At 36.1% G+C, this 25,952-nt stretch overlaps 1 protein-coding gene across 1 annotated transcript in view; it reads left to right on the forward strand.

Moving 5' to 3' along the window:
• Positions 1 to 1,997: 1,997 nt before the first annotated feature.
• Positions 1,998 to 25,952, forward strand: part of LOC106111289 (fibulin-2-like) — a 26,452-nt gene continuing 2,497 nt past the window's right edge. Inside the window, exons 1-25 of the mRNA XM_013293316.1 lie at positions 1,998 to 2,226; positions 5,401 to 5,575; positions 9,061 to 9,139; positions 10,483 to 10,611; positions 10,969 to 11,047; positions 11,297 to 11,430; positions 11,958 to 12,081; positions 12,633 to 12,791; positions 13,790 to 13,963; positions 14,937 to 15,086; positions 16,944 to 17,043; positions 17,536 to 17,600; positions 17,989 to 18,117; positions 18,893 to 19,036; positions 20,083 to 20,269; positions 20,593 to 21,353; positions 21,446 to 21,943; positions 22,027 to 22,134; positions 22,369 to 22,545; positions 23,204 to 23,326; positions 23,393 to 23,550; positions 23,823 to 23,918; positions 24,232 to 24,359; positions 25,059 to 25,198; positions 25,855 to 25,952. Coding sequence (XP_013148770.1) covers positions 2,172 to 2,226; positions 5,401 to 5,575; positions 9,061 to 9,139; positions 10,483 to 10,611; positions 10,969 to 11,047; positions 11,297 to 11,430; positions 11,958 to 12,081; positions 12,633 to 12,791; positions 13,790 to 13,963; positions 14,937 to 15,086; positions 16,944 to 17,043; positions 17,536 to 17,600; positions 17,989 to 18,117; positions 18,893 to 19,036; positions 20,083 to 20,269; positions 20,593 to 21,353; positions 21,446 to 21,943; positions 22,027 to 22,134; positions 22,369 to 22,545; positions 23,204 to 23,326; positions 23,393 to 23,550; positions 23,823 to 23,918; positions 24,232 to 24,359; positions 25,059 to 25,198; positions 25,855 to 25,952 — 4,170 coding nt within the window. The 5' untranslated portion in view covers positions 1,998 to 2,171. The remainder of the gene's footprint in view (positions 2,227 to 5,400; positions 5,576 to 9,060; positions 9,140 to 10,482; positions 10,612 to 10,968; positions 11,048 to 11,296; positions 11,431 to 11,957; positions 12,082 to 12,632; positions 12,792 to 13,789; positions 13,964 to 14,936; positions 15,087 to 16,943; positions 17,044 to 17,535; positions 17,601 to 17,988; positions 18,118 to 18,892; positions 19,037 to 20,082; positions 20,270 to 20,592; positions 21,354 to 21,445; positions 21,944 to 22,026; positions 22,135 to 22,368; positions 22,546 to 23,203; positions 23,327 to 23,392; positions 23,551 to 23,822; positions 23,919 to 24,231; positions 24,360 to 25,058; positions 25,199 to 25,854) is intronic.

A 25,952-nucleotide genomic window follows, 5' to 3' on the forward strand; every position in this document is an offset into this window, starting at 1 on the left:
ATGATAATCACTTTGGTACAGCGGGATTCCAACCCAAGATCTGTAGATTACATGTCAAGAGCCATCGACACTCTAATTAATAAATACAAAGCGATTTATTAATATTTTCGCGTGTTAGTGATTTACTAACACCAAATATCGGACAATTGGTTTATTATGTCAAGGTCTGGCTTGAGGATAAATTATTTATTATTCAATATGTACAATCGTTTAAATGAGGTCATTTAATGAGGACAGGAAACTTTCATATCTGGAGAATATTTCTGATATTGAGGTCACGTAAACTTAACAGTCGGTTTACATTGATGTAAACAAGATATCGTTTCAATTATCTTTGATATCTTATTAAATAAATGTTTGTTACTGGATATCTCCAGAACGGTTTAACGGATCACGTTGTTTATAAGTTTTTTTTATTGTTTATAAGGCGACAAACGAACGAGGGGGCATCTGAAATCGCCGAAATCGCGAAGTTGCTGTCTATAGACACCGGCAATTGCAGATGCCTACCCTTAATCGACGGAGGACACGCACATAAAGAGGAAATTTCCACCCTTAAAAAGGGTGGAATGGTAAAGGGACTAAAATTAGGCCACCGGCACACTCATCACACGAAACGCGGAATTGATTCGACTTTACGCCTGTCTCGTGTGGTCGTTACAACGGGGAGTACCGTACAGTGCGAAGATGTTGGGCTCTACCACTGTCAATCTCGAATCAAAGACTTCTTAAGTTTTTAAATTATACGCGGAAGTCGCAAAAGCTAGTTATTAAATGTATTTATTAATAAATAGTTACTGCAAATTTGTAACAAGGCCTTAAGGTTTTCTGCCTGTTGGGGCGATGCCAAACAATCTTGCCAAAACGCAAACCTTCACCTTGAACTTACCGGGATATAACCTCAAAATATACTAAAGGACTAAAATAGTTTCCTTAGTAGACGGAAAATATACGTTTGTAATTTAAAACCTGAATTTGTAAGAATACCTTACAATATGATAATGTAGTGTAATCTTCTTAAATGCAAAAGTTTGAATGGATGTTTGTCTTTAGGAGTAGTTTATAGTCTAAAAGATTTTTTGGGTTTTTTTTACAAAGTTTTTTATTTAATTCCACGCGGATTCCAAAGCAAAATCTAGTAGTTTTAATACGAAATACGAATAGTTAGTAAATCGCATAACGTCCTCAAACATCCTGCGTGCTTTGCAAACGAACTATATGTGGAAGGAAGAATTCTAGAATGGTAATGTAGACAGGACAACTGTATTTTATACTTACATACGTCATTCGCCTAATTTATTTGTAGTGTCCATCCTTAAATTATTGTTATATAATATAATTTAATGTTTTACGGTGGCCACTTTAAAAAAAAAACTCTGGGAAAAAAATTGACTAAAAAGCATGTACTATGGCTTGTCAAACAAAATACAATATTAAAACAAATAGGTTATACATTATTTTGTAACTGTATGCCATTTAGTGGCCAGCTCGTGAAATGTTTAAACACTTCTGTGGGTGATAAGTGTAGGAGTGTTTTATCTATACTGCCTTTAAACCGATTTATGGTTATATCGTCCCGAAGGCCATGATTTTGTAGAACACGTTTAGTACTAGAAAATAATCAAATGACGACTATTTTTTTAAATATTAGGACACCTAGATATAATGTTTCACTAACCTTAAAGTTAGAATACAATTTGAATGTAAAATTTTATCGGTTTAGTTCTTGTAAGAGATTTTTATCAAAATGTGCATTTAAAAACAAAACTAACCACTTGTAAATTTAATCTTAAATTTTCAAATAAAAAAAATAACAACAGTAATCTGTACTTTAAAACTCACAGGGTAGAGTTTTTTTTTTACCACTTTTCCCCTTTGATTGTCGAAAAATAGTTTTGTTGTTACTAATAAAAGTGATATTCTACTTAACTCACGATCACATGTGTTGGTTAATCTTTGACAAGAAAGAGACGACTGCACTGAGATCGAGACTAAAATAGATCGAGTCGGACCCGCGCGTGCGTCGCTCCTGTCTGCGCGCTATTTGTATAAGGATAAATGGATTTTTGTTAAAAATCGTTTAAGAAAACCTTAATTAAAAAGACAATATGAAGCGATAGTTTTAACTGTTTGTGATAATTATATCGTACTGTTTATTTAATATTGTGATAATGCGGTGGATCGTTTTGTGTATTTTCTTTGTGTCCCTTCACAAGGGAATTTCTGGTAAGTCTTAAAGAGGATTTTTCTTAACCTGAATCAGAGATCAGTTCTTTCTGAATTTTAAAATTCGTGATTTTATTTTGGGCTGGTATTTTTGAATAAATCAGTTGTTTTTCGAGGATTTTTCTTAACCTGAATGAGAGTTTAGTTCTCTTTACTTTCTGAATTTTAAAATTCGTGATTTTATTTTGTGCTGGTATTTTTGAATAAATAAGTTGTTTTTCATTTGTTATTTAAACACTTTATTTTGCAAATACATTATAGATTTACATTTAGATTAGTAAGTTACTATTGTAAAAAGTAAAATGCAGTCAAATCATACTATTATTATAAATGCGAAAGTTTAGATGGATGTTTGTTAGAGTTTGTAGCCTAAACTGCTGAACGGATTTCGATGAAATTTGCTATAGATCTAGAGGATAGTCTGGAAGAACACATAGGCTACTCACTTTTGTTTTGTTTTAAATTCCACGCGTACTGAGTCGCGGGCAAAAGTATTTTAATTAACATTTAATTTAATTTATATCCCACCGGATTTTCGTTACGTTTTCCTCTTATAACAAAGTTTGTCTTTAAGTTTGAACGCAACAGATGTTTTGGTGGGATTTACCATTATAATATATCTGTCCCACATGTCCCATGAGTTCCTGGTATTTCCCTAAATTCATGGAACAGATTATTTAGGGTTTTTTTCAATATTTAAAGTCATAGTTAAAAAAATTGCCCAGTCTATGTCAACTATCTTACTATCTCGAAAGCGTAAGCATGGATGGATGTTTTTTAGAGCTTGTAACCTAAACTGCTGAACGGATTGATGAAATTTGGTATAGATGTAGAGAATAGTTTGGTACAACACACAGCTAGGAATTTTCTTGTAATTTCTCGCGGACGGAGTCACCAACGAAAACTAGATTTCAACGCAAATTAAGACTTGTTTTCCACATTTTGACTAAAGAATAACTGTATTAGATTTTTATTGTGGTATTTGTGTTATTGTTAATCAAGCTGTTGCTCGCGACTGCGTCCGCGTGGTATTAGAAAACATACTAACTATATAAATTACAAAAAGCTACGTATCCCTCGGGAACCGGACATTTCTCTGGGATGAAGCTTATCTCATGTGTACTCCAGACTTTGTTTTATATTTGTGCCAAATTTCAATAAGATATGTTGAACCGTTGCAGAATAATCGAGTGAACATTAAAAAAAACTAAATTAATGAATCCCACGGGAACCGTAACTATTCCCGGGATAAAAAGTAGCCTATGTGTTCTTCTAGACTATGCTCTAAACCTGTGCCAAATTTCATGGAGATCCGTTCAGGTGTTTAGGCTACAAACGCTAACAAACATCCATCCATCTAAACTTTCGCATTTATAATATTAGTAAGATTACCGACAGTTTGCTATCTCGCAGACTAATGTAATTCACAGAAATAGGGACATCTTTTTGCGATCTGCGATTACAAAATTGCATCATAAATGGTGTTTTAAAATTCGAATCACGCGCACAATTCTACAACCGGAATTATTCTTTACACTGGGCTAATAGTAGAGTACTGAATAGTTTACTAGCTAGAATACATTTCTATGTTTTCAGAGTCACTTTACACTATCAGTACTAATCTACGAGTATATCTGTACTAATATTATAAAGAGGAGAGATTTGTATTTTTGTATGTATTGAAATAACTCAAAAACTACTGGAACGATTTTAAAAATTCTTTTTAATTTATCTGTGAGTAACTTAGGCTATATTTTTTATTTCACGCGTATGAAGGAGCGCAACATCTAGTATAGTATATAACAAAGTCGCAAATTAGTAGCCTAATGTAAACTTATAAGTTAAACTAGTAGGGTTATAAATTCACCATATTTACTACTTTACGGTGACAAAGACGCGGAATATTGAAGTATGTCTATTCTCAATTGAATTTATTATGTTAACATCAAATTCCATAAATATGTATAAAAATTATATGTTGCTAATTGAAACGATTTAGATGATTCTTCCATCTCCAGCACTTTTTCGATCAAAATTCTGTCAACAGCCGGAGGAATTTCAAAATAACTGTCTGGATCTTTACCTTCCTTCTCTAAGGCCATCCTGAGTTTCCGTCTTAGTTCGTTTTTGTTACCGTTCGCGTCCAATTTCCTCTCCTCCAACTCATTTCGCAGCTCCGCTACTTGCAAATCGTTCGATAGTCGTTGTGTGGCCATATCCCACACCTGAATTATTGACAGGTGACGATTTAAAACTAGCTTTTGCATGTGGCTTCATTCGCGCGGAATATAAAATCTCACAAGTCGTAGGTTAGTATTCCAGACATTAACTACCTTTCATACAGATCGGTTCGTCTGTTTTGGAGTTACCTGGAAACAAATATCCATCTATTTCTATAGAATTTTCTATTATAATTGTTATCCTTCTCTATAAATACATTCTTAAAATAATTGCCCTAATTAGTTGCTCTAATTTCGCGACATTGATTTGTCAACCTTACGACATAAATAGTTTGATATTCAAAAACCATTACTACGTATAAGATCGGGCGCACAACTGTTGTGCGATTGATGACTTCGCAGCCAATTCAACTGTTTAGTTGCACAACTAAAAATCGAGTAACCTCCATATAAGCTCATAGGAATCAAAGCAAGACTAAACAGTTGTGCGATGAAATCAAAGATGTGCGTACGCTATAAAATAAAGTCTCATCCCGCTATCTCTTTATGCTTGCTTAAAACTATACGCAAAGAGTTGTGATGGATTTTTTTATAGATAGAGTAATTCAAGAGGAACATTTTTTCGTTATCGACATCGCAAATATCACGAAAAATGATTTCCTGTTTCAATATTGATTACAATTGAATTTTATTAACTACGACTTCGCAAGCGTGAAATTAAAAAGATAATAAAATATAGAGCCTATGTTACTCATATGCATAATGCAAAAGAATTTCTGAAATCGGCCCTGTAGTTTTTGAGTTATTTCAATACATACAAAAATACAAATCTTTCCTCTTTATAATATTAGTATTAATATGTTCAGATGGACGCAGAGGAAAATAAAATAAATGGGAATACATAATATTAAGCAAAAACCACTTACAAAGAGATACTAAAGTTTTTAATATGTTTTCCATATGCGTGTGTAAACCAAGTTTTTTCTAATTACAGCATCCCTTGCCGACCAAATGGCAGAGATGACCCAACAATGCTGTGAGCAGGGGACGGCATATGCGAGGTCTCACGGGGGCACTGATTGCCCGACATCAGTGCCCCCGAACGTGCCCCCAATGTTCACCACAGTATGTACTTACGCTATGGAACAATGCTGCAAGGAACATTATAAGTAAGTATACTGAAAACTTCGACACTACTGAAAACTTTTTCCCGTTATATATACCAGTATATACTAATATAATAAAGCGTAAACATACACTACTTCGTGGCGTAGGATGTCCGCAATCACAGCATGTTTTTGAATAATTCTTTCTTTGATAAAAAGCCTTACGTTTACACGCTTTAGGCTATATATTTCCACGCTATTAAACAGGGGTAAATAAATTCGAAAAAACCTTAATAGGGGAAAGGGACCATAAACTAAAAGCTGCCAACATTAAGGAAGCAAGGTTTTTATAGTAATAATAATTTTGACATTTTAAGTTTTAATAATTTCATGCCAATGAAAATATACTGGCTGTAGAAATTAAAAAAAGAAAACAATTTCGAATTTCGTATTTTTAAATTTCGAATCATTAATCAGTATCTCAATCTCCCGCGCGCCGTCAATCTGTCAATACAAGGAATAAAAAAAGAACTTTGTTGGCATGTTGCAGCCAGTTTCTTTTATTATTTTATTTTTTTAAAGTCGTGTAGTAATTTTTTATCTAATTGGCTATTTAATGACCTTCAGTTCTTACTGATTTACATAGGTTTTGAAATCTGATTTAAAAGTGTTGCGTCAAGTTTTCTACATAGGATCATATACTGCATATGCTGCCGTTTCCTAACAATCGACCTATTTACCTGCAATTCGTCTTTTATCACAGCTTCGCACCTGGCTTACCCTGCTTTAATGCTGTATAAAAATACATTTTAAACGTTAAACGCACGTATAGTTCACACTAACGGCCGAATACTTAATATATGGTGGGTTGCTTAAGTTTACATTTATTTTATCATTAAATGTTGCTCGCGACTTCGCCCGCGTAAAATTTAAAAATATAGCCTATGTTACTCACAATTAAATTACCTTTCTAACGGTGAAAGATTTTTTGAAATCGGCCTAGTAGTTTTTACGTGAATCGAATACATACAAGAATCCAAAAATACAAATCTTTCATTTTTTTTTATAACATAAGATGGCAAACCAGCAAGCGGCCACCTATATCCGCCTAAATGGCGAAGCGACCGCTGCCCATAGACATCTGCAATTGCAGATGCGTCGCCTACCCTTATCCGACGGAGGAGGAGACGCACATAAAGAGGATATTTCCTCTTCCTATGCATCTCCTCCATCGTCAAATCCACTTCCCCTTTCCATCCTCTCATAAGAAAAGGGTGGTAAAAAGAAAGTGACTAAAATTAGGCCTCCGGCACCACACTCATCAGACGAAACACGGAATTGCTTCCACTTCACGCTGTCTTCTGTGTGGTCGTGGTATTACACCGGGCGTGCCGGCCCTGCAGTGCTAAGATGTTAAAGCGGGCACTACCACTGTTAATCTGTACACTTGTAAAATCTTTATAATATAGTATAGATAAATATATAGACTAGATAGATTAGAGAATTTCTATGTTTACAATTTTACGGTGTCATAAATGCATTTCTGCGTTCAAATATGTTTATATCAGTCAACAATCTATAACAATAATGTCAATTGTGTTTCAAGTTGGTTACATTATTAGGGGCAATACACACTATACTCCGTAGTGTGATAGTGTGAACGATTTCATAAGTACACTCTCATATTTATATCTCGAATTATCTTTACAGTAATGCGAGTTTTACACGATAGAACTGTGAAGCATAGCCATATATATCATACTAGCTTTCGCCCGCGATTCCGTTCGCGTAGAATTAAAAAAAAAAACATTGTAAAATATAGTTTATGTTACTCACAGATTACCTTTCTAACGGTGAAAGATTTTTTGTAATCGCCCAGTAGTTTTTGAGCCTATTCATTACAGTCAAACAAACAAAATTTTTCTCTTTATAATAGTTGTTGAGTGCAAAATACAACCTCTTTGGGTGACAAAAAGTATGTATACAGCCAAAGAGGTTGCATACTGGCCACCAAGGCATTTATCGTTGGTTAAGGAAAATATATAAAAAAGGAAGAAGAAGAAGTTAAGATGTGATCAAGATAGTTTTGAGTTTTGTATATATTTGTGTAAATAAGTTTCGAAAGATGTGTTAGTTTGATAAAAAGTGTTTTGTATTTTTGGCTGCCGCGCTGTCGGTAACAAGTTAAATGTAGTACAGATTATAAATGCATAAGAACAGAACAGAAATACTTTAACAGTTAGTTCCACTCGTGTCAAACTAGCATAAACAAATGAAGTACGGATGGATAACAGATGGACCAAATGATCAAACTTTTAACTCATCGGAACTGAATTATCGTTTCGTTTGAAGTGTTCAATAAATATTTAGATAAAGACACTTAAATCTATAAGTATGGTATAGTGCGACTAATTTCTCTGGTGATAGTGGAATTGTTAATTCAATTATGTGTGGTTTTTCAACGGCCTAATACTGAAACGAATTTTATCTAAATACTATATAAACGCTTCCAACTGATAGGTGATAGTCGAAGTGTTCGATTATGTGTGGTTAAAAATTTCAACGGCCAAATAATGATTTAACAGTCGTAGTACCCGCTTTAACATCTTAGCACGAATTGGCCCGGCACGCCCGGTGTAATACCACGACCACACAGAAGACAGGCGTGAAATGGAACCAATGCCGTGTTTCGTCTGATGAGTGTGGTGCCGGAGGCCTAATTTAAGTCCCTTTCTCTTTACAACCCTTTTCTTATGAGGGGATGGGAAGGGAAAGTGGATTTGACGATGGAAAAGATGCATAGGAAGAGGTAATATCCTCTTTATGTGCGTCTCCTACTCCATCGGATAAGGGTAGGCAACGCATCTGCAATTTCAGATGTCTATGGGCAGCGGTCGCTACGCCATTTTGGCGGATTCAGGTGGGCGCTTGCTCGTTTGCCATCTTATGTTATAAAAAAAATGAAACGAATTTAAAATAGTTCGTTTTGTAAACGCTTACAATCTGATAGACGTGAAAACATGTAAGGAATTTAGATTTCATGCCTAACTGTCTTATAAATTAGTCGGTACTTGTACTCTCGCGAATATAATAAATAAATCTGCAAGATAATAAATTACTTTAGTAATCTTTACAGTGCTAAGATAAAACGAGATTTAGTACATCTTTGTATTCCAAGAACCATAAAGTCTAGAAAACTGAGGGATTAAGTTGATCAGTTACGAAGACTCTCGGAAATCTTGCTATGCGTCCTGTTTAATAAAATAACACGGTTTAGAATGAGATTTAATAGCAGAAAAATTGTTGAATAAGAACTAATTTTGTTTCCTTTGTAATTAGTACCCTAATAATTAAGCTATATGTTACTTGAGTGCGAAGAAGCCGGTAGAAAATCAGCGCAGGAACGGCTTAGTCCGTCCTGCTTACGCTGAGCTACCTTTTGCCACGATTGTTTTCTTTAGAAAAGTCCATTTATGTAATATCTGTTTGTGTGGCAATAAATACATATTCATTCATTCATTTACTCATTCATTCTTTTTTAATTTCAGAAAAACGGAAGCGTGTGATCTTGGAATAGATATAGCAACTAGCAAGAAAGATTGTAGTTTATCTAAGGATTCCTCAAGGGTAAGTTAGTAAAATTTTATGTACTACGTACAAGTTACTATGTATGAGACAACTTTGATTTTTTTTACGTTACTAGTTTTTCCCGCGACTCAAACCGCGTGGAACCAAAGAAACAAAAGTAATGTGTTCTTCCAGACTATCCTCTACATCTATGCCAAATTTCACCGAAATCCGTCCAGCCGTTTAGGCTACAAACTCTAACAAACATCCATCGATATGTCCGCCCATCCATCCATCTAAACTTTCGCATTTATAATATTAGTAAGATGGTCTGTAAATGTTTTTTTAAATGATTTCGATGTTTCTTTGTTATTATCAATTCAATGCAGTTTTGGAGTTTTATGAATGAAGTATATGTCTGCAGAGCGGAATTCGCCCTTCCGGACTTCAATCTAAAGCTTGCGCTACACTAGTAGCGTCTACTATTCTAATATTGTTAAAATATTGTTTATTTTAATTCAGTTTGATTAGTACACTATCAACGAGATAAGACAGGGAAACTGAATTAATAATAGTTAAGATTTTTTAAATTAATTTAGTACTTTAGAGCAGATGCTGTGATTTTTATAGCTTTAAGTGTAGCGTTGACCTAACAAAGTATCGCCTAACCAAACACTCCGTAAGTGGGTAATTAGGGATCTGTTATCAGTTGCATTGATAACGCGTCAGATAGCTTGAAAGACGAGTAATGTTTGGATTATATAACTCTTTTGTCCGCGACTCCGTCCGCTTGGTATTAAAAATAAATGTGTTCTTCCAGACTATGCTCTACATCTATGCCAAATTTCATCCAAAACCATTCAGCCATTTAGGCTACTAACTAACAAACATCCATCGCACATCATACTAATATTATAAATGTGAAAGTTTAGATGGATGTATGGATGGATGTTTGTTAGAGTTAGTAGCCTAAACTGCTGGGCGGATCTCAGTGAAATTTTTCATACACATAGAAGATAGTCTGAAAGAACACATAGGCTACTTGGTTTTTTTTAATACCACGCGGACGAAGTCGCGGGCGTAAGCTAGTTTATAATATTAGTAAGATTAGTGTGTTCGCTACCTTACTTTCTCGGTAAAAATGAGTAATATAGTTAGGCCAATTTTATAGGTCATTTGTATTGTGTCAAACAATACGATTTCATTATAAATGCGAAACTTACGATGGATGGATGGATGTTTGTTAGAGTTTGTAACCAACGGCTGAATAGATTTCGATGAAATTTGGTATAGATGTAGAGAATAGTCTGGAAGAACACATGGGCTATTCACTTTTGTTTATTAATTTGACGCGGATGGAGTCGCGGGCGAAAGCTAGTAGATAATAATAAGTGATGTTACAGAAATGCTGCGATGAATGCTTGAAAGGTTCAGCGGCAGGTATTGCCCGCGGCGGCTTCGCATGTGTTACAGACACGAGGGGACAGAGCGGCGACCCGCTGGCAGGAAATGCATTTAATACTTGCTGTCAGGTAAGCTAACAGTAGCTATGTGTTTCTAAAACAGGCCGTGTTTACAGATGTAGGTAAATTGCAACTTGCGAGTCACGTAAAGTTACGTGAACTTATCCCCTTCATTAAAAGCTATGCAGAGGGTACCGGCGTGTTCTATTCGAGATCCCGGGACCCTTAAATCGCAGCTGAGGGTGGCCTCAGTGGGTTTTAGTAAGTAGATATCTCACATAACCCTTTCTTTTATAAAAAAAGACAGGGAATCTTTGGAAGATTATCTTCCGATACCAAAAAATCTACTTTTTTAAACTAAATATCGTGTTAGCATTCCAGTTATTGTTTACTGTATGTGGTGTTATAATGGATCATTTATTACAGAAATCAGCAAGTCAATCAAGAACAGAAACAGCAACTCGACCAGGTGATGCTATAGTTACGAGGAAACCTTTAGAAGACGGTAAGAAATTCGCAGTTATTTTTGCTGCTTGTTGATACACAACTTGATGTTCCCTCTTGTTTTAAATACACTATATTGTCTAAACTATCGCACTATGGAGCGCACAATACTCGATTTTTAGTTGTGCAACTAAATAGTTGACTGCGAAACATTCGACAATCGCACGACAGTTGTGCGAGAGTTTAGTCAAAGGTGTGTCCCCTCTAACTGAAGTTGTTCAAAATGTATAAAGAATAAACTTCCTTCCAGACTTGACATCAGTTTGCGATATGTTCGCGCCGAATGAACTTTGTGCTCACCATTGCATACCCATACCAGGGTCATACAAATGTGAATGTAACCCAGGGTTTAGATTGATGGCTGATAAAAAGAATTGTATAGAGGTAAGAATCTATTTCTTAAATTTCTTGTAAGGAATTCAGTCTGTACCAAGTTTACTCTACTGTGTATTCTGTAATCTTTGACCAGTTGAGACGATGAACAGAATATAATCGTTTTACATCCCTTTTCTTTCCCAGACAAGTAAATAGATCTAAGTTTACTTCTCTGGCAATTATATCGTACTTGACGTTTGTGGTTATTTGTCTTTTTTTTTAATATCATAAACGGCAAACGAGCCACCAGAATCCGCCAAACTGGCAAAGCGACTGCCCATAGACATTTGCAATAGCGGATGCGTTGTCTATCCTAGATCGATGGAGAAGACGCACATAAAGAGGATATTTCCCCTTCCTAAGCATCTCCTGCACCGTCAAATCCACGTTTCCTTCCCATCCTTTTCTTATAAGAGAAGGCAAAAACACTCACGTCTTAATAACCACATCTTAGTCAGTCCATTTACACATTCGTTAAGCTAAAGTGAACTCTACCACTGTTGTATTAGTGTTTATTTCTGAATAATGTATTATAGGTGGAGAAGAACAGATGCAAGCCACATAATCCATGCCAACACAAGTGTAACGACAACGGGGTCCAAGTTCTCTGCTCTTGTAGACGAGGTTACCAACTCATGGCTGATGGGAAATCATGTGAAGGTATTATCTTAGAAAGATATAGAAGATAAACGATTCTCACTAATACTCCTAAAGGGTATATAAATAGTGGTATCACAAACTATATATACATGTAATAAAATTTGAACAATTCCAGATTTCCGGAATATGAAGTGTATACTTGTTGATAACAAAAATTGCATTTTTTTGTCTGTCTGTCTGTCCGCAAGCCGCGTTTGTTCCGGGTAATCTCCGAAACGGCTGGGCCGATTCTTACACTTACGTACTGTAGGGGAAGGGTATACTTTTACTGAATGGTAGCTGACATAGACGGACATACTTGTATTATAGGCAACTTTTTATCTTAATGTGGATGTGGACGAAGTCACGGGCAACAGCTAGGCTTACTAATAAAAATGCTAAAGTTGAGATTGATGTTTGTTAGTTTGTAGCCTAAACTAGTGAACGGATCTTGATAAAATTTGGCAAAAAGGTAGTCTGGAAGAAGATATAGTCTACTTGCTTTTGTCCTTTTCAATCCCACGCGGACGGAGTCGCGGGCGAAAGCTACTGAAATAATACTTTCTTTTCAGATATCGATGAATGTCTGTTAAATCCGCCCGTGTGTCTGTCGAACACACAATGCGTTAACATACAAGGTTCATACAAATGTATTCTTAAGAAGATGACGATAGAGAAGGGTCAGTGCCCGCCTGGCTTCTCTAGGAATATGCTTAACAACGCCTGTGATGGTAAGAATGCATTTATATTATTATATTTAATTTATGTATATACTATCTATATATCTTACTAATATTAGAAATGCGAAAGTTTAGATGGATGTATGTTTCTTTGTAGCCTAAATGGCTGAACGGATTTTAATGAAATTTGGTATAGATCCAGAGGACAGTCTGGAAGAACACATAGACTACTCACTTTTGTTTTTTCTTAATACCACGCGGACGGAGTCGCTGGCGAAAGCTAGTATTAATATGAAGAGGAAATATTTAAATTTTTGTATGTCTTGAAATAACTCAAAAACTACAGGGCTTTCTTTCTTTCGCTATTAAAAAACTATTGCATTATTGAGTAAAATAGGCGTTTTTGTCTTTTAATGTCACGGGAACGAAGTCTCAATAGCTAGTAATTTATAAGAATTTTTAATGTTACTAACAAATGCTCCTACTGACAAAAAAAAATAGCAATGTAACAGGGATTTAAATAATTATCTTAAACTATTTCTTCATCTTCTTTTTAAATTACTGTTCGTTCTGATAACCCCCTTTTTGTATTTAGGGATAATTTTAATAAGGATACCCTTGGGGTGGAATATGTTTTATTAACTAAAACCCCCTTTATGGCCACCCTCTAGATATACTTGTAGAGTACATACTCTCAGTTAACCCCATTCTTGAAAAAGCAGGGGGTTAAATATCTTTTACGTCTAAACCCTGATTTTTATTACCTTCTATTTTAACTAGGGTTTTTAGAATCAGTAAGGTTTTCGTTTAAAATAAATTATACTTAACAACGATGATTTCAAATTTAAAATCTTTAAGGGCCTGTCCCACAACTAGCTGATAGAGGCTCAGATAGCTTAAAACTGCCGTCACTGTAGATAGAGTACCAAAATCAGATATTTCCATCACAAATTTTAGACATTAGATTATTATGACAATTTACAAGAATTGTGGTTACAGGAATAAACAGTTTTAACTACCCCCTGATAAAGTTTTTGATTGTTTTTCAGATATAAATGAATGCAAATTACCACAACCTCCATGCCCTTCGTATTTATGTGAGAATACAGTAGGAGCTTACAAATGTGGAGGTATAAAAGGAGATCCGGCGAATTTACCAAAGAAACACGCAGAAGATCAATGCCCTCCTGGATTCAAAAGTAACGGCAGCGATGATTGTGAAGGTTAGAATAATCTAGACTAATATAATAAAGCGTAAACACACTACTTTGTTATGCAGGATGTCAGCAATCACAGCATATTTTAAATAACTCTTTTTTTTTAAAGTAAAGCCCTACACTTTTTTATAATATAAGATGGCAAACAAACAAGCGGCCTGATTCCACCGAAATGGAAAGCGACCGATGCCCAAACATCCGCAATTGCAGATGCGCTGCCCACCTCAATTGATGGAGGAGACGCACATGAAGGGGACGTTTCCTTTTCCTATGCGTCTCCTCCACCGTCAAATCCACTTTTCTTTCCCATCCTTTCCACTTTAGAAAAGGGTGGAAAGGGAAAGGGACTTAAAGTAGGCCTTCGGCGATTTCGACGATTCGACGATACGCTTTAGGCTATATATTTTCACGCTATTAAACTTAGGGAGTAAATAATTTGGAATAATCCGTCATACGGAAAAGAGATAAAAATTACAAGCTGACAACATGTTACCATAGTAACGGTAATTATTATCAAAGGCCTTCGTTGTTTTTGTACATTTGAATTTTGACATTTTCAAATAAAAATTTTAAAATTGTGTTAATTGAAAGAAAGATTTTATAATTTAATTCGGTTGAAGCGGGATGGAAACACCTCCTATCTAATAATCTAGAACTTCCGAACGCCCCCCCTACCAGAAAAGAAGAAAATACTATAAAAAAAATTAATATGCGTGACTGTTAAATTAAATTATTTTAAAAATTATAATTATTAAATTGAACATTTTTAAGTTTTAAATTAAAAATTTATAAATGTTCAATTGGTTATACGCAAAACTATCGTTGTAATCCATTGTGTATGTTTGTCTCTTTCTTTCACACTACACCTGTATCTTCTGTCTCTCTCATGTAACAAAACTGCACACATTCGACGCGTCCTTCGCGCTTTAAAATATTTACTCGTATGTATAAAACCTCAGGAAGTGTATTTTATTTTCAGATATAGACGAATGTGCAGTTCACAAACACGATTGTAATCTAAAATCACAACTCTGCATAAATACGAGAGGTTCTTTTTATTGTCAAGATAAAGGTTCTAAGCACTGCCCACCCGGTTTTAAGATTGATCATGTAACTAACAAGTGTGAAGGTAAATATCCTATATCTTAAAGATTATATAAATCTATACTATTATAATAAAGCGTCAACACACATTTCTTTGTTGCCTAAGATGTCAGCAATTACAGCATGTTTTTGGATAATTCTTATTTTAATAAAAAGCCCTACACTTACGTCACGCTTTAGGCTATACATTTTCACGCTATTAAACTTAAGGGGTAAATATTTTGGATAAAAACCTTAATGTGGGAAAGAGACCATAAGTTGCTGCCAACATCAAGGAAGCATGATAGCCATGGTTTGTCATCGTCATGTCATTTTGACATTTGTAATTGATAATTTGACAAATGTAAACAATAAAATAAAACTTTCATAATATTATGCGGATGAAGTCGCACGGGAACAGCTAGTCAATAATAAAAAAATATAATATTGGCTCCTACAGCACAGGGGAACCTAGTGCAGGAGCCAAGGCTCTCGTGAAATGTATATTTTCAAAATTGAAATAATACACCATTTATTTATTTATTTGTATTCTAAATATTGAAAAATGTATATCTCTTTCTTACGTGTACATTATTCTATCTTTCATCTCCCTCATGTAGACATATAAAAAGATATAGACAAGGCAGTGAATATTTTTTCATCGGTACTTTCTCTAAAAGGTACTATATCAGTTGTCAAGATTAGTGCCGTTTCGTGTATTGACATGTTGTAAAACATTTTACAAAATTATACTCCCTAAGCTCCCTCGTCTATACTAATATTATAAAGATATCTTTGTATGTATTGGAATAACTCAAAAACTACTAGATCGATTTTAGAAATTCTTTCACCTTTAGAAAGATACATTATCAGTGAGTAACATAGGCTATGTATTTTTAATTTCACGTGGGCGAGGTTGCAGGCAACAGCTAGTTTGTTGTTAAAGAAACAAACATTGTTCATCATCATCTTCCTTCTCCTTATCCTACTCCCGTAGGGTCGGCGCAACAGGTTTTTGTACTCCATGTAACTCCTATCATACGTCAACTCAATCACTCCCTTTTTGATCATGTCACCTTTCACGCAATACATCCATCGCTTTCTATGTCTACATCTACCGGTGTACCACACTCATAACTAACGTTCTCCTTGTTATGCGATTCATCCCTCCTCATCACATGCTCCCATGCTAACTTTTTACTCCTTACCTTCTCTACCACTGGGGGTACTCTCAAACTTCCTTTAATATACTCAAAACAAAAAGATAAATAAAGAAACTAAACAGTGTTATAAAATGAAATTTAAACATGTAAATATTATTTAATGACATTTATGGGCAATTAACAGTGGTAGTGCCCGCTTTAACATCTTCGCACGAATGGGCCGGCTCGCCCGGTGTAATACCACGACCACACAGAAAACAGGCGTGAAGTGGAAGCAATTCCGCGTTTCGTCTGATGAGTGTGGTGCCGGAGGCCTAACTTTAGTCCCTTTACCTTTCCACCCTTTTCTTAAGGGGAAAGGATGGGAGGGAAAAGTGGATTTGACGGTGGAGGAGACGCATAGGAAGGGGAAATGTCCTCTTTATGTGCGTCTCCTCCGTCAATTAGGGTAGGCAACGCATCTGCAATTGCGGATGTTTATGGGCAGCGGTCGCTTTCCATTTCGGTGGATTTAGGTGGCCGCTTGCTCGTTTGTCACCTCGTATTATAAAAAAAAATAATTTAACTACAATAAATTATATTAACATGTTTGAGAATCTGTTATATGAAAAATGTTTCCAGTAAAGTGTCAATTATGCCTTCTCTATATTATTGAATCTCTTTCCTCTCTTGCAACGAAATATATATAATGTATGTATAACTTTGAAAAGATATTTATTTTATCTTTTATATATTTACAGATATCAATGAATGTGAGGAGAATGATGATATTTGTAAGCCTAATCAAATATGTGTCAATTTACCTGGTGAATATAATTGTAAATCTACGGATATATCGAGGTAAGAAAAAAATAGATTTAAAAATGTAGATTTAATAAACTATAGCGGAGCGTCAGTGGCTCAGTGGTTTAAGCACTTGACTTGTAATCTACAGGTCTTGGGTTCGAATCCCGCTGTAATGTGATTTTAGATTTTTAGAATTTTCATACATAATTTACCCGACGTTCTTATGGTGAAGGAAAACATCGTGATGCTGCTATCGGTGAAGAAATTCAAAGATATGTGTGAAGTCAAGCCGCAGTGCAGGTTGACTATGACCTAGTCACTAACTTAGGGTAGGCTCTAAACCCTTCGGTGGGGACGTATAATGAGCTGGTGATGATGATTATTTGATTCCTATAAGCTTATATGGTTACACTATTCGAATTTTAATCGTGCAACTAAACAGTTGACTGCAAAACAATCGATCGCAACTGTTGTGCGATTTTTTAGTCAAAGGCGTCCGTTCTTACTATTTCTTTTCCCAAAAGATAACCTTAAAGTTTTTTTCAGTACTGGAATAAACCCGAAATGTGCAGATGGTTTGCGATACAGCGCCGAGTACCATGGTTGTGTAGGTAAATTGTAATAAACATGCATTATTTTATTTATTCCATTGCTAGCTTTTACTCGCGACTTTGTCCGCATGGAAGTAAAAAAGTAGCCTATGTTGCCCATTTTTAACATCGGACAGTAGTTTTTACGTAACTAATACATACAAATACAAATCTTTTGTCTTTATATTATTATAGATTGCTCGTGACTTTGTCTATAAAATTTAAAAATAATTTAAACATGGCCCATAGGCTAAATATCCATTTTAGTAATATTACTCACGATAATGTAGCTTTTTAAGGTGAAATTTTTTTTAAATCTGTCCAGTTGATTTTGAGTTACTTACATACATACAAAAATACAAATATTTCTTTATGATATTAGTATAGATAAAACGTTTAATATTTCCAGATATAGACGAATGTGCGGAAGGTATCCATATTTGCGACCAGTACCAAACCTGTCACAATACATTTGGCGGACATACTTGTAACTGCAAAATAGGATTTGAACTCGACACAACTACAGGGGCTTGTGTTGGTATGTACTATTATTACATGTCTATACTATTATAATAAAGCGTAAACACACACTTCTTTGTTGCCTAAGATGTCAGTAATTACAGCATATTTTTGAATAATTCTTTTTTAATAAAAAGCTCAACACTTACGTCACGCTTTAGGCTGTATATTTCACGTCATTAAACTTAGGGGGTAAATATTTTGGATAAAAACGATAATGTGGGAGACCATAAGTTGCTGACAACATTAAGGAAGCAAGATTGTTGAGACATTTGCTATTGATAATTTGACAAATGTAAACAATAAAATGAAATTTTCATAATTTCATGCGGATGAAGCCGCACGGGAACAGCTAGTTATGTTATAAAATGGCAAATGAGCAAGTGGCCACCTGAATACGTCAAAATGGCGAAGCGACCACTGCTCATAAACATCCGCAATTGCAGATGCGTTGCCTACCCTTCCGGTGCGTCTCCTCCACCGTCAAATACACGTTTCCTTTTCATCCAATTCTTATGAGAAAAAGGGTGGGAACAAAAGGGGATAAAATTGGGCTCATCAGACGAAAAAGGATTTGCTTTTACTTCACTCCTGTCTTTTGTGTGGTCTTGACCATTTTCTTATAAGGAAACAATGGGAAAGGAAAGGAGGAGATACATAGGAAGTCGAAATTTTCTCTTTATGCGCGTGTCCTTTGTTTCGAATGGCTATAAACAGCAGTCGTTTCTTTGAAAAAAACCTTTCACATAAATAAACAGATGCATTTATAATATTAGTAAGTTATTTTTTTTCAGATATAAATGAATGTGCTACCGATCAAAATGATTGCATCGCGCAGTCCCAGCGCTGCGACAATACTGTGGGGTCTTACCTCTGTGTGAGGTTCATTTCTTGCGGCACAGGGTACATACTGCATCATTCCTCCAGCAAATGTGAAGGTAATTACCATTATTTTTAACTGGATGTAGACATTCCTAAATATAGAGAGGCATTGTTGACAATAGGGAATTTGCATGTATTTTTTCTTTTTTTAAACGAAAGTACTTGTTATAAATAACCAGAAAAAAAATTGACGCGAAAATATTCAACCATTCAGCTAAAAATAATAAAATATAATTACGGCCATTTTCGAGCGACTAAAACGCGACCGGAGTTGTCATGAGACATTTGACGTCAATCGTCTTATTCCATTCATAACATACGTTCAAATGTCACTTCGATGTAAAAAACAATAAAGTATTTGAAGGTCAAAAAGTCAAAAATCGATTCATTTTTATTATTCCTGGTACAAATAAGTGGTAATTAATAATTATATTTAGTATTTTTTTATTTTAAAGTTGGTTTTGATATCGAGTTTACAGTAAAATACTTCAAGAGTGTATTTCTATATAAACTAACGTAAATGAACTGTGTATTGACAACACAGCGACTTCATATTAGATAAGCCACTTGCTTCGACCAATAGTGTGCGTTTTAGAACTTAGCGAGGGAATTTGAAAAAAAAAATACTTTTTAATGATTAACTTTTGCCAATAAATCACATTATATTTAAAAAAATCTTTGCAGGAAATTTTTATAGTAATAAAGTATACTTAAAAAAAGTTTGGTGCAATTTTGCAATTTGCTTGAGAAGCAATGAGATACTTTGTTGTTTTTTTACGTCGAAGTGACATCTGAGTCTAACCGTATGTTATGAATGGAATAAGACGATTGACGTCAATTGTCTCATGTCAACTCTGGTCGCGTTTTAGTCGCTCGAAAATGGTCATAATTTTATTTTATTATTTTTAGCTCAATGGTTAAAAATTTTCGCGTCAATTTTTTTCTGGTTTTAACAAGTGGAATCGTTTAAAAAACGAAAAATAATGCATGCATATTCCCTATTGCGGATGGGTAGGCAGCGATCGTTTCGCCATTTGGGCGGATATTGCTTGTTAAAAAAACATATCCTGTGCCATGACTGTATTCGATATATTTGGTGCAGATATTGACGAATGTGCTCTGGGCACTCACAACTGCGCCCGCGCCGGGCCCGAGTACCGCTGCCACAACATCCCGGGCTCCTTCCGCTGCATGCGCCGCCCCACCTCCACCTCCACCTCCACCACCACCACCACCACTACCACCTCCACACCGGCTCCGGAGTACGAATACGAATACTACGATTCTGAGTAAGTAACAAATCTTACTAATATTAGAAATGCGAAAATTTAGATGAATAGATGTTATAGTTTGTAGCCTAAACTGATAAACGGATCTAGATGAAATTTGGCATAGATGTAAAAGATAGTCTGGAAGAACACAGGGGCTACTCACTTTTGTTTTTTTTTAATTTCACGAGGACGGAGTCGTAGGTGAAAGCTAGTATTGATCGATATTAACTATAGCACAACTGTTGTGCGATTCTCGATTGTTTCGCAGTCAACTGTTTAGTTGCACAATTAGTGTGCTCGCATTTTAATACTTGTCCAATTTCTAATTTGTTTTATTCCAGAGAGGAAATTGATGACGTCAATAAAAACAATACAAACCCCAGTTCTGATAAACCAAAACCTGAACAAACTACATCAACTACATCGAAACCAACGACCAGCGCAACTAAACCAACCACAGCTAAACCTCCTGAAATACAGACTTTACAACCAGATATTGGTAATAATGAAGCAGAAGAAATACCAATCGAAAATACTCAAGATTTGAATAATAACATTTATACTATAGACAACAACAAAAACGGTATACCTAAACCATCACAACCTGAAATCCCAAAAGATATACCAACATCAAGTGAATCTATATACAGAATTGAATACACAACGGAACCATCGAGAAAACCAGAATCTTTCACCCCAGTGCCTACAGAACCACCTAAGGTTACCGAAGACGAAATTACCTACATCCCGATAGAGGAAAGACCAGCGGGACCAAAAACAGATAGCACGGAACAACCTGGACCTAAATATAATTTAGATCCAATAAATAAAACACCAGTAGAAGTACCACATGACAAATTAGATCCTAAAGAAAATGAAATAGATACTTACGATACAGTAACTGAAGGTGCACTTACATCACCTAAAGTTGTGATGGTTGAAGTCGGCAAAGAAACAGCAACAGTGAGAGGTGAACAGACTCCTGATGGTTCTATAACTGTTGACACTAAAACCATTCCGACAAATGAATGGACGAAAATTAACGTCAAACCTATCAACTGTCAATTTGGTTTCGAAAGTGATGCATATGGTGCTTGTTATGGTAAGAATATACAAATAATCTACAGTTTTGAAGTGATTTAATGCGATTGAAAGTTCAAAATACGAGTTAAAACTTTTATTTTTTTTCTATAGATATTGATGAGTGTTCAACAAATCGTCACATCTGCTCCGGTTTGACGGAAGTTTGTCGGAATACCATGGGAGGATATGTATGCGATTGCGCTGCCGGATTCCGCAGGGATTTAACTTCGGGAACCTGCATATATATTGATTGGTCAACGTCATCGACTACATCTATGACAACATCGACAGTTACAAGACCACCCCCTCCTCCACCTCCACCACCTACGTTACCTCCAATGCCACCTGTAACACCGCCAACAACTACGCCAACAACTGCCCCTCCAACAACTGCACCGCCAACAACTACTCCGACAACAACTACTCCGCCAACAACTGCCCCGACAACAACTAGTCCGCCAACAACTGCCCCGCCAACAACTGCCCCGCCAACAACTAGCCCTCCAACAACTATTCCGCCAACAACTCCCCCGCCAACAACTCCCCCGCCAACAACTCCCCCGCCAACATCTCCTCCTACACAATCATCTCCGCCAACAACTGAACGAAGTAAGTCACAATACGGTATTTTTTTTTAATTAATATTTTCAACACAGGATTTTCTTTAATTTTATATTACTTTTTCATTTAAGTTTTCTGGGGCTATCCGGTATATCGACCATTCCCAACGAGGCCATTTAAACCGAGAAACATTTGTGAAATGGGATATCTCTTCAACACAAATACTGGGACATGTGAAGGTAAGAAATAAATAATAAGATACAAGTTATAATAAGTTAAAAAACAATTTAAAACATAACAAAGGGAAAGGAAATAAGGAGAAAAGGAAATGAACCTAAATTGAAGCCATTCAAAAAGGAATAGGCATAGAGATGAATGGATTGAATGAAAGGTAACAAGATTAAGGGAGTGAATGATTTGGTGAATGAAAAGCTGCTTTACGTAACAGGGATATTATCTTGTACTTTCTACAGATATAAACGAGTGTACAAACGGACAAGCGAACTGTGCGGCGGTAGAGATATGTGTGAACACAGAAGGTGGTTACCGATGCGAATGTCCACCTAACTGGGAACTGGACAGTAGAAGACAGCGTTGTGTTCCAGTAAGGAACAATCAACAGTTTCCACAAGGATATGGGAACGAACCCTGTAAGTATCACGAATAAGTACTCAAGAATAGTTAAGAGTGTGTTCACATTGTAAAAGGTATCCACTTTCTAAGGTATCCACTCGTTTTGTCACCTATTGGTTCATAAGTTAATAATGTTCCAACTAAGTAAAACTCAAGTTACGTAGTTCGGATACGCATTTCACGAATTTATCGAACCAAACACACTAACGAATGGTTAAACTTAGGAAACCGGCCATAAATAGCTGATCTCGATATAAGATAGTACCCTGACCCTTCCCTTAAATAACTTGCACAAAAGCAAATATTGTTTAACTACTTGCATGCCAGTTAATATATAAAGGCACATTTACACGATGCAAGTTTCTTGCCCATTGCGTAATAAAATAGAAGCAATATATTTTTATAGCTTTCGCCCGCGACTCTGTCTGCCTGAAAGAGAAAATAGCAGTTAGTCTATGTGCTCTTCCAGACTATCCTCTACATCTATGCCAAATATCATCGAGATTTCATTCTTGTATCTATCCATCTAAACTTTTGCATTTGGGATACAGGAGATAGTAATCTGTAGGAAATGGGCTTTTCAAGTTTACGCTTCCTGTGTGTTACTTTCTAATACTTAAGCAATTAAATGTTTCTATATAAGTGTGGTTTTTAGTGTACTTTATCTGATTTCAGCGTATAATTCAAACGGTATACATTATGGTACAAAGAGCCGGCCATCTAAACCAAAAGTTGACGAAGACAGGGTAACTAAGTGTCCAGCGGGATACGAACTTGGATATGACAATTTATGTCAAGGTATAATAAAATACTAACAGCAGATGTATAGGATTTTAGCACATACTAAAACAAAGTTAATTCTAGATATTGATGAATGTATGAGTGGCGAGGCGAAGTGCGGGTTTGTGCAGTTGTGTACCAACTTGCCCGGCGGGTACACCTGCAGCTGTCCTGCTGGCTACACGCTGGTGGGAGACCATGAGTGTGAAGATGTTGATGAATGTGCCGCCGCTGGGAGTATCGTAAGTGTATGAAAGACCATCATTTCCTTACCTTATCGTACTGGTTTTGGTCCTCCAAATAACTCTATCCGTCGTCTCAGTCATTCCCTTCTTGATCATGTTTTCATGCAAACCACCTCTTTCTATGTCTACCTCTACCATTAAAATAAATAAGGAAATTTGAATTTCATCTAGAAATTCAGAGAATTAGAGAAAATTAAAGAATTTTTAGATCTCAGAAGTTATAGCTGCTGTTATTATTCAGAATACTTGACAAGTAATATCTTTTCCAGCCGGTTTGCTCGCAGAACGCCGACTGTATCAACACGTTAGGATCCTTCCAGTGTCGCTGTCATCCTGGCTTCCGGCCCGCTCCTCGCAATGATAAGGTGCGTTTCAGTTTTTTTACAATAATCGGAAACTTTTAGACCTCATCATTTCGTAAATTTTGATACAATAACTGTTATAAATGATACTAAGTCTAGGGGGAAGTTGCCATGTTAATGGTGTTCATTTTAAGGGGTGGGGTCTTTCCCCTCCCGCCCCTGGACTCGCTCATTATAAAAAAATATTTTTATTTGCTATATCCAAGTTATTACACTAAGAAGAAACATACTAGGACTTCAAGCAATCGTTTTAAGCAGACCACAATCTGAACTGAATACGGTGTACAGTTCGTGTACAGCGTCTTTTTTATACTAGGTTTGTATGGACGTGAATGAGTGCGAGGAGAACAGAGCAGGGACGTTGTGCCAGCAGGGGTGCGTCAACGTATGGGGTGGTTACCGCTGCTCCTGTCATCGAGGGTACCGTCTCAGCCAGGATAACAGGTAAAAGACGGAAATTGAAATATCAACAGAGCTAAAGTTATGTTAGCAGTAACATGAAATATTAAAAACTATGTATCCCATAGGAACCTGACATTTTTGGTAACAAACGGTATCCGTTACTCCGGACTTTGTCTTATCTGTGGTAAATTTCAATAATAAATGTTGAAATAAAAAAAATAAAACAAAATTAGTGTATCCCACGGGAACTTCACCTATTTTCGGGTTCAAAAGCCTATGTGATTTTAAATACTATCCTTTACGTCTATACTAATAATAGAGATTCGTTCAGTTTTGGCTACAAACTCTAACAAATATCCATTTACCCAACCAAGCTTTCCCATTTCTACTAGCTTTTCCCCCTGACTCAGTTCCCGTGGAATTAAAAAGAAACAAAAGTAAGTAGCCTGTGTTCCAGACTATCCTCTACATCTCTGACATTCATCGAGATCCGTCCAGCAGTTTAGGCTACAAACTCTAACAAACATCCATCCATCTAACAAAACATTAGGAACTGTCTGTCCTGTTGTCTGAATCCTAAACCAATTTAGACAAGTCAGGGAATGTCAGCTTTTTTAGTTTTTCATTACCAAATAATTTTATTCTTGTAATTCTGTTGGAAACCTGAAGCAGTTGACTGTACCATTTGATAAGTGCTTATTAGGATTTAGTGACAAAATAAATATAATAATATAATTTCAGTACATGTGTCGATGTCGATGAATGTGTGGAATACAAGTCGAGACATCTCTGCGACGGGAGATGTCTAAACGAGCCTGGATCATATCGCTGTTCTTGTCCCAAAGGATACAGATTATCTGAAGATAAAAGAAGTTGTATTGGTAAGTTGTTTTAAATTATTAAAGAAAATCCCTTAAAAATTTTAGTCAGACACTGTTCTTATCTTAATCTTATGAAAATCAACGTTGTTTCTTCCTTTGAAACATTATCGTCATTTTAAGACACACATGCACACATCTTTGAACAAACTATTATGTCTCCCCACCCTTTAGTCTCGCTCTTTAGTGCGCACGGTAGTTGATATTTAGTTGTGCAAGTAAAGATATGTGTGGTTGTAGAGCCCGCTTTAACATCTTCGCACTGCAGGTCTCGCCTCTAGCATTACCACGACCACACAAGACAGGTGTGAAGTGGAAGCAATTCCGCGTACAGTCTGATGAGTGTGGTGGAAGAGGTCTAATTTTAGTCCCTTTCCCTTTCTACCCTTTTCTTAAGAGGAGAGGATCGGAAGGAAAAGTGGATTTGACGGTGGAGGAGACCCATAAGAAAGGTAAAGTGTCCTCTTTATGTGTCTCCTCCGTCAATTGAGGTAGGCAACGCATCTGCAATTGCGGATGTCTGGGCAGCGGTCGCTTTCCATTTCGGTGGATTCAGGCCGCTTGCTTGTTTTCCATAAAAAATGTGTAAAAACTCGGAGTGCATGTCCAGTAGTCTACAAAGGCTGGTGATGACGGTGATAGGAACTGTACATTGTCAGATATTGACGAATGCGAGAGCGGCGAGGCGCCGTGCGCTCACAGCAGCCCGTACGCCGTGTCCAGCGACATCTGCGTCAACATGCGCGGCGGCTACCAC

This window comes from Papilio polytes, unplaced genomic scaffold (genome assembly GCF_000836215.1).
Source record: "Papilio polytes unplaced genomic scaffold, Ppol_1.0 DF824169.1, whole genome shotgun sequence".
NCBI lineage: Eukaryota > Metazoa > Arthropoda > Insecta > Lepidoptera > Papilionidae > Papilio > Papilio polytes.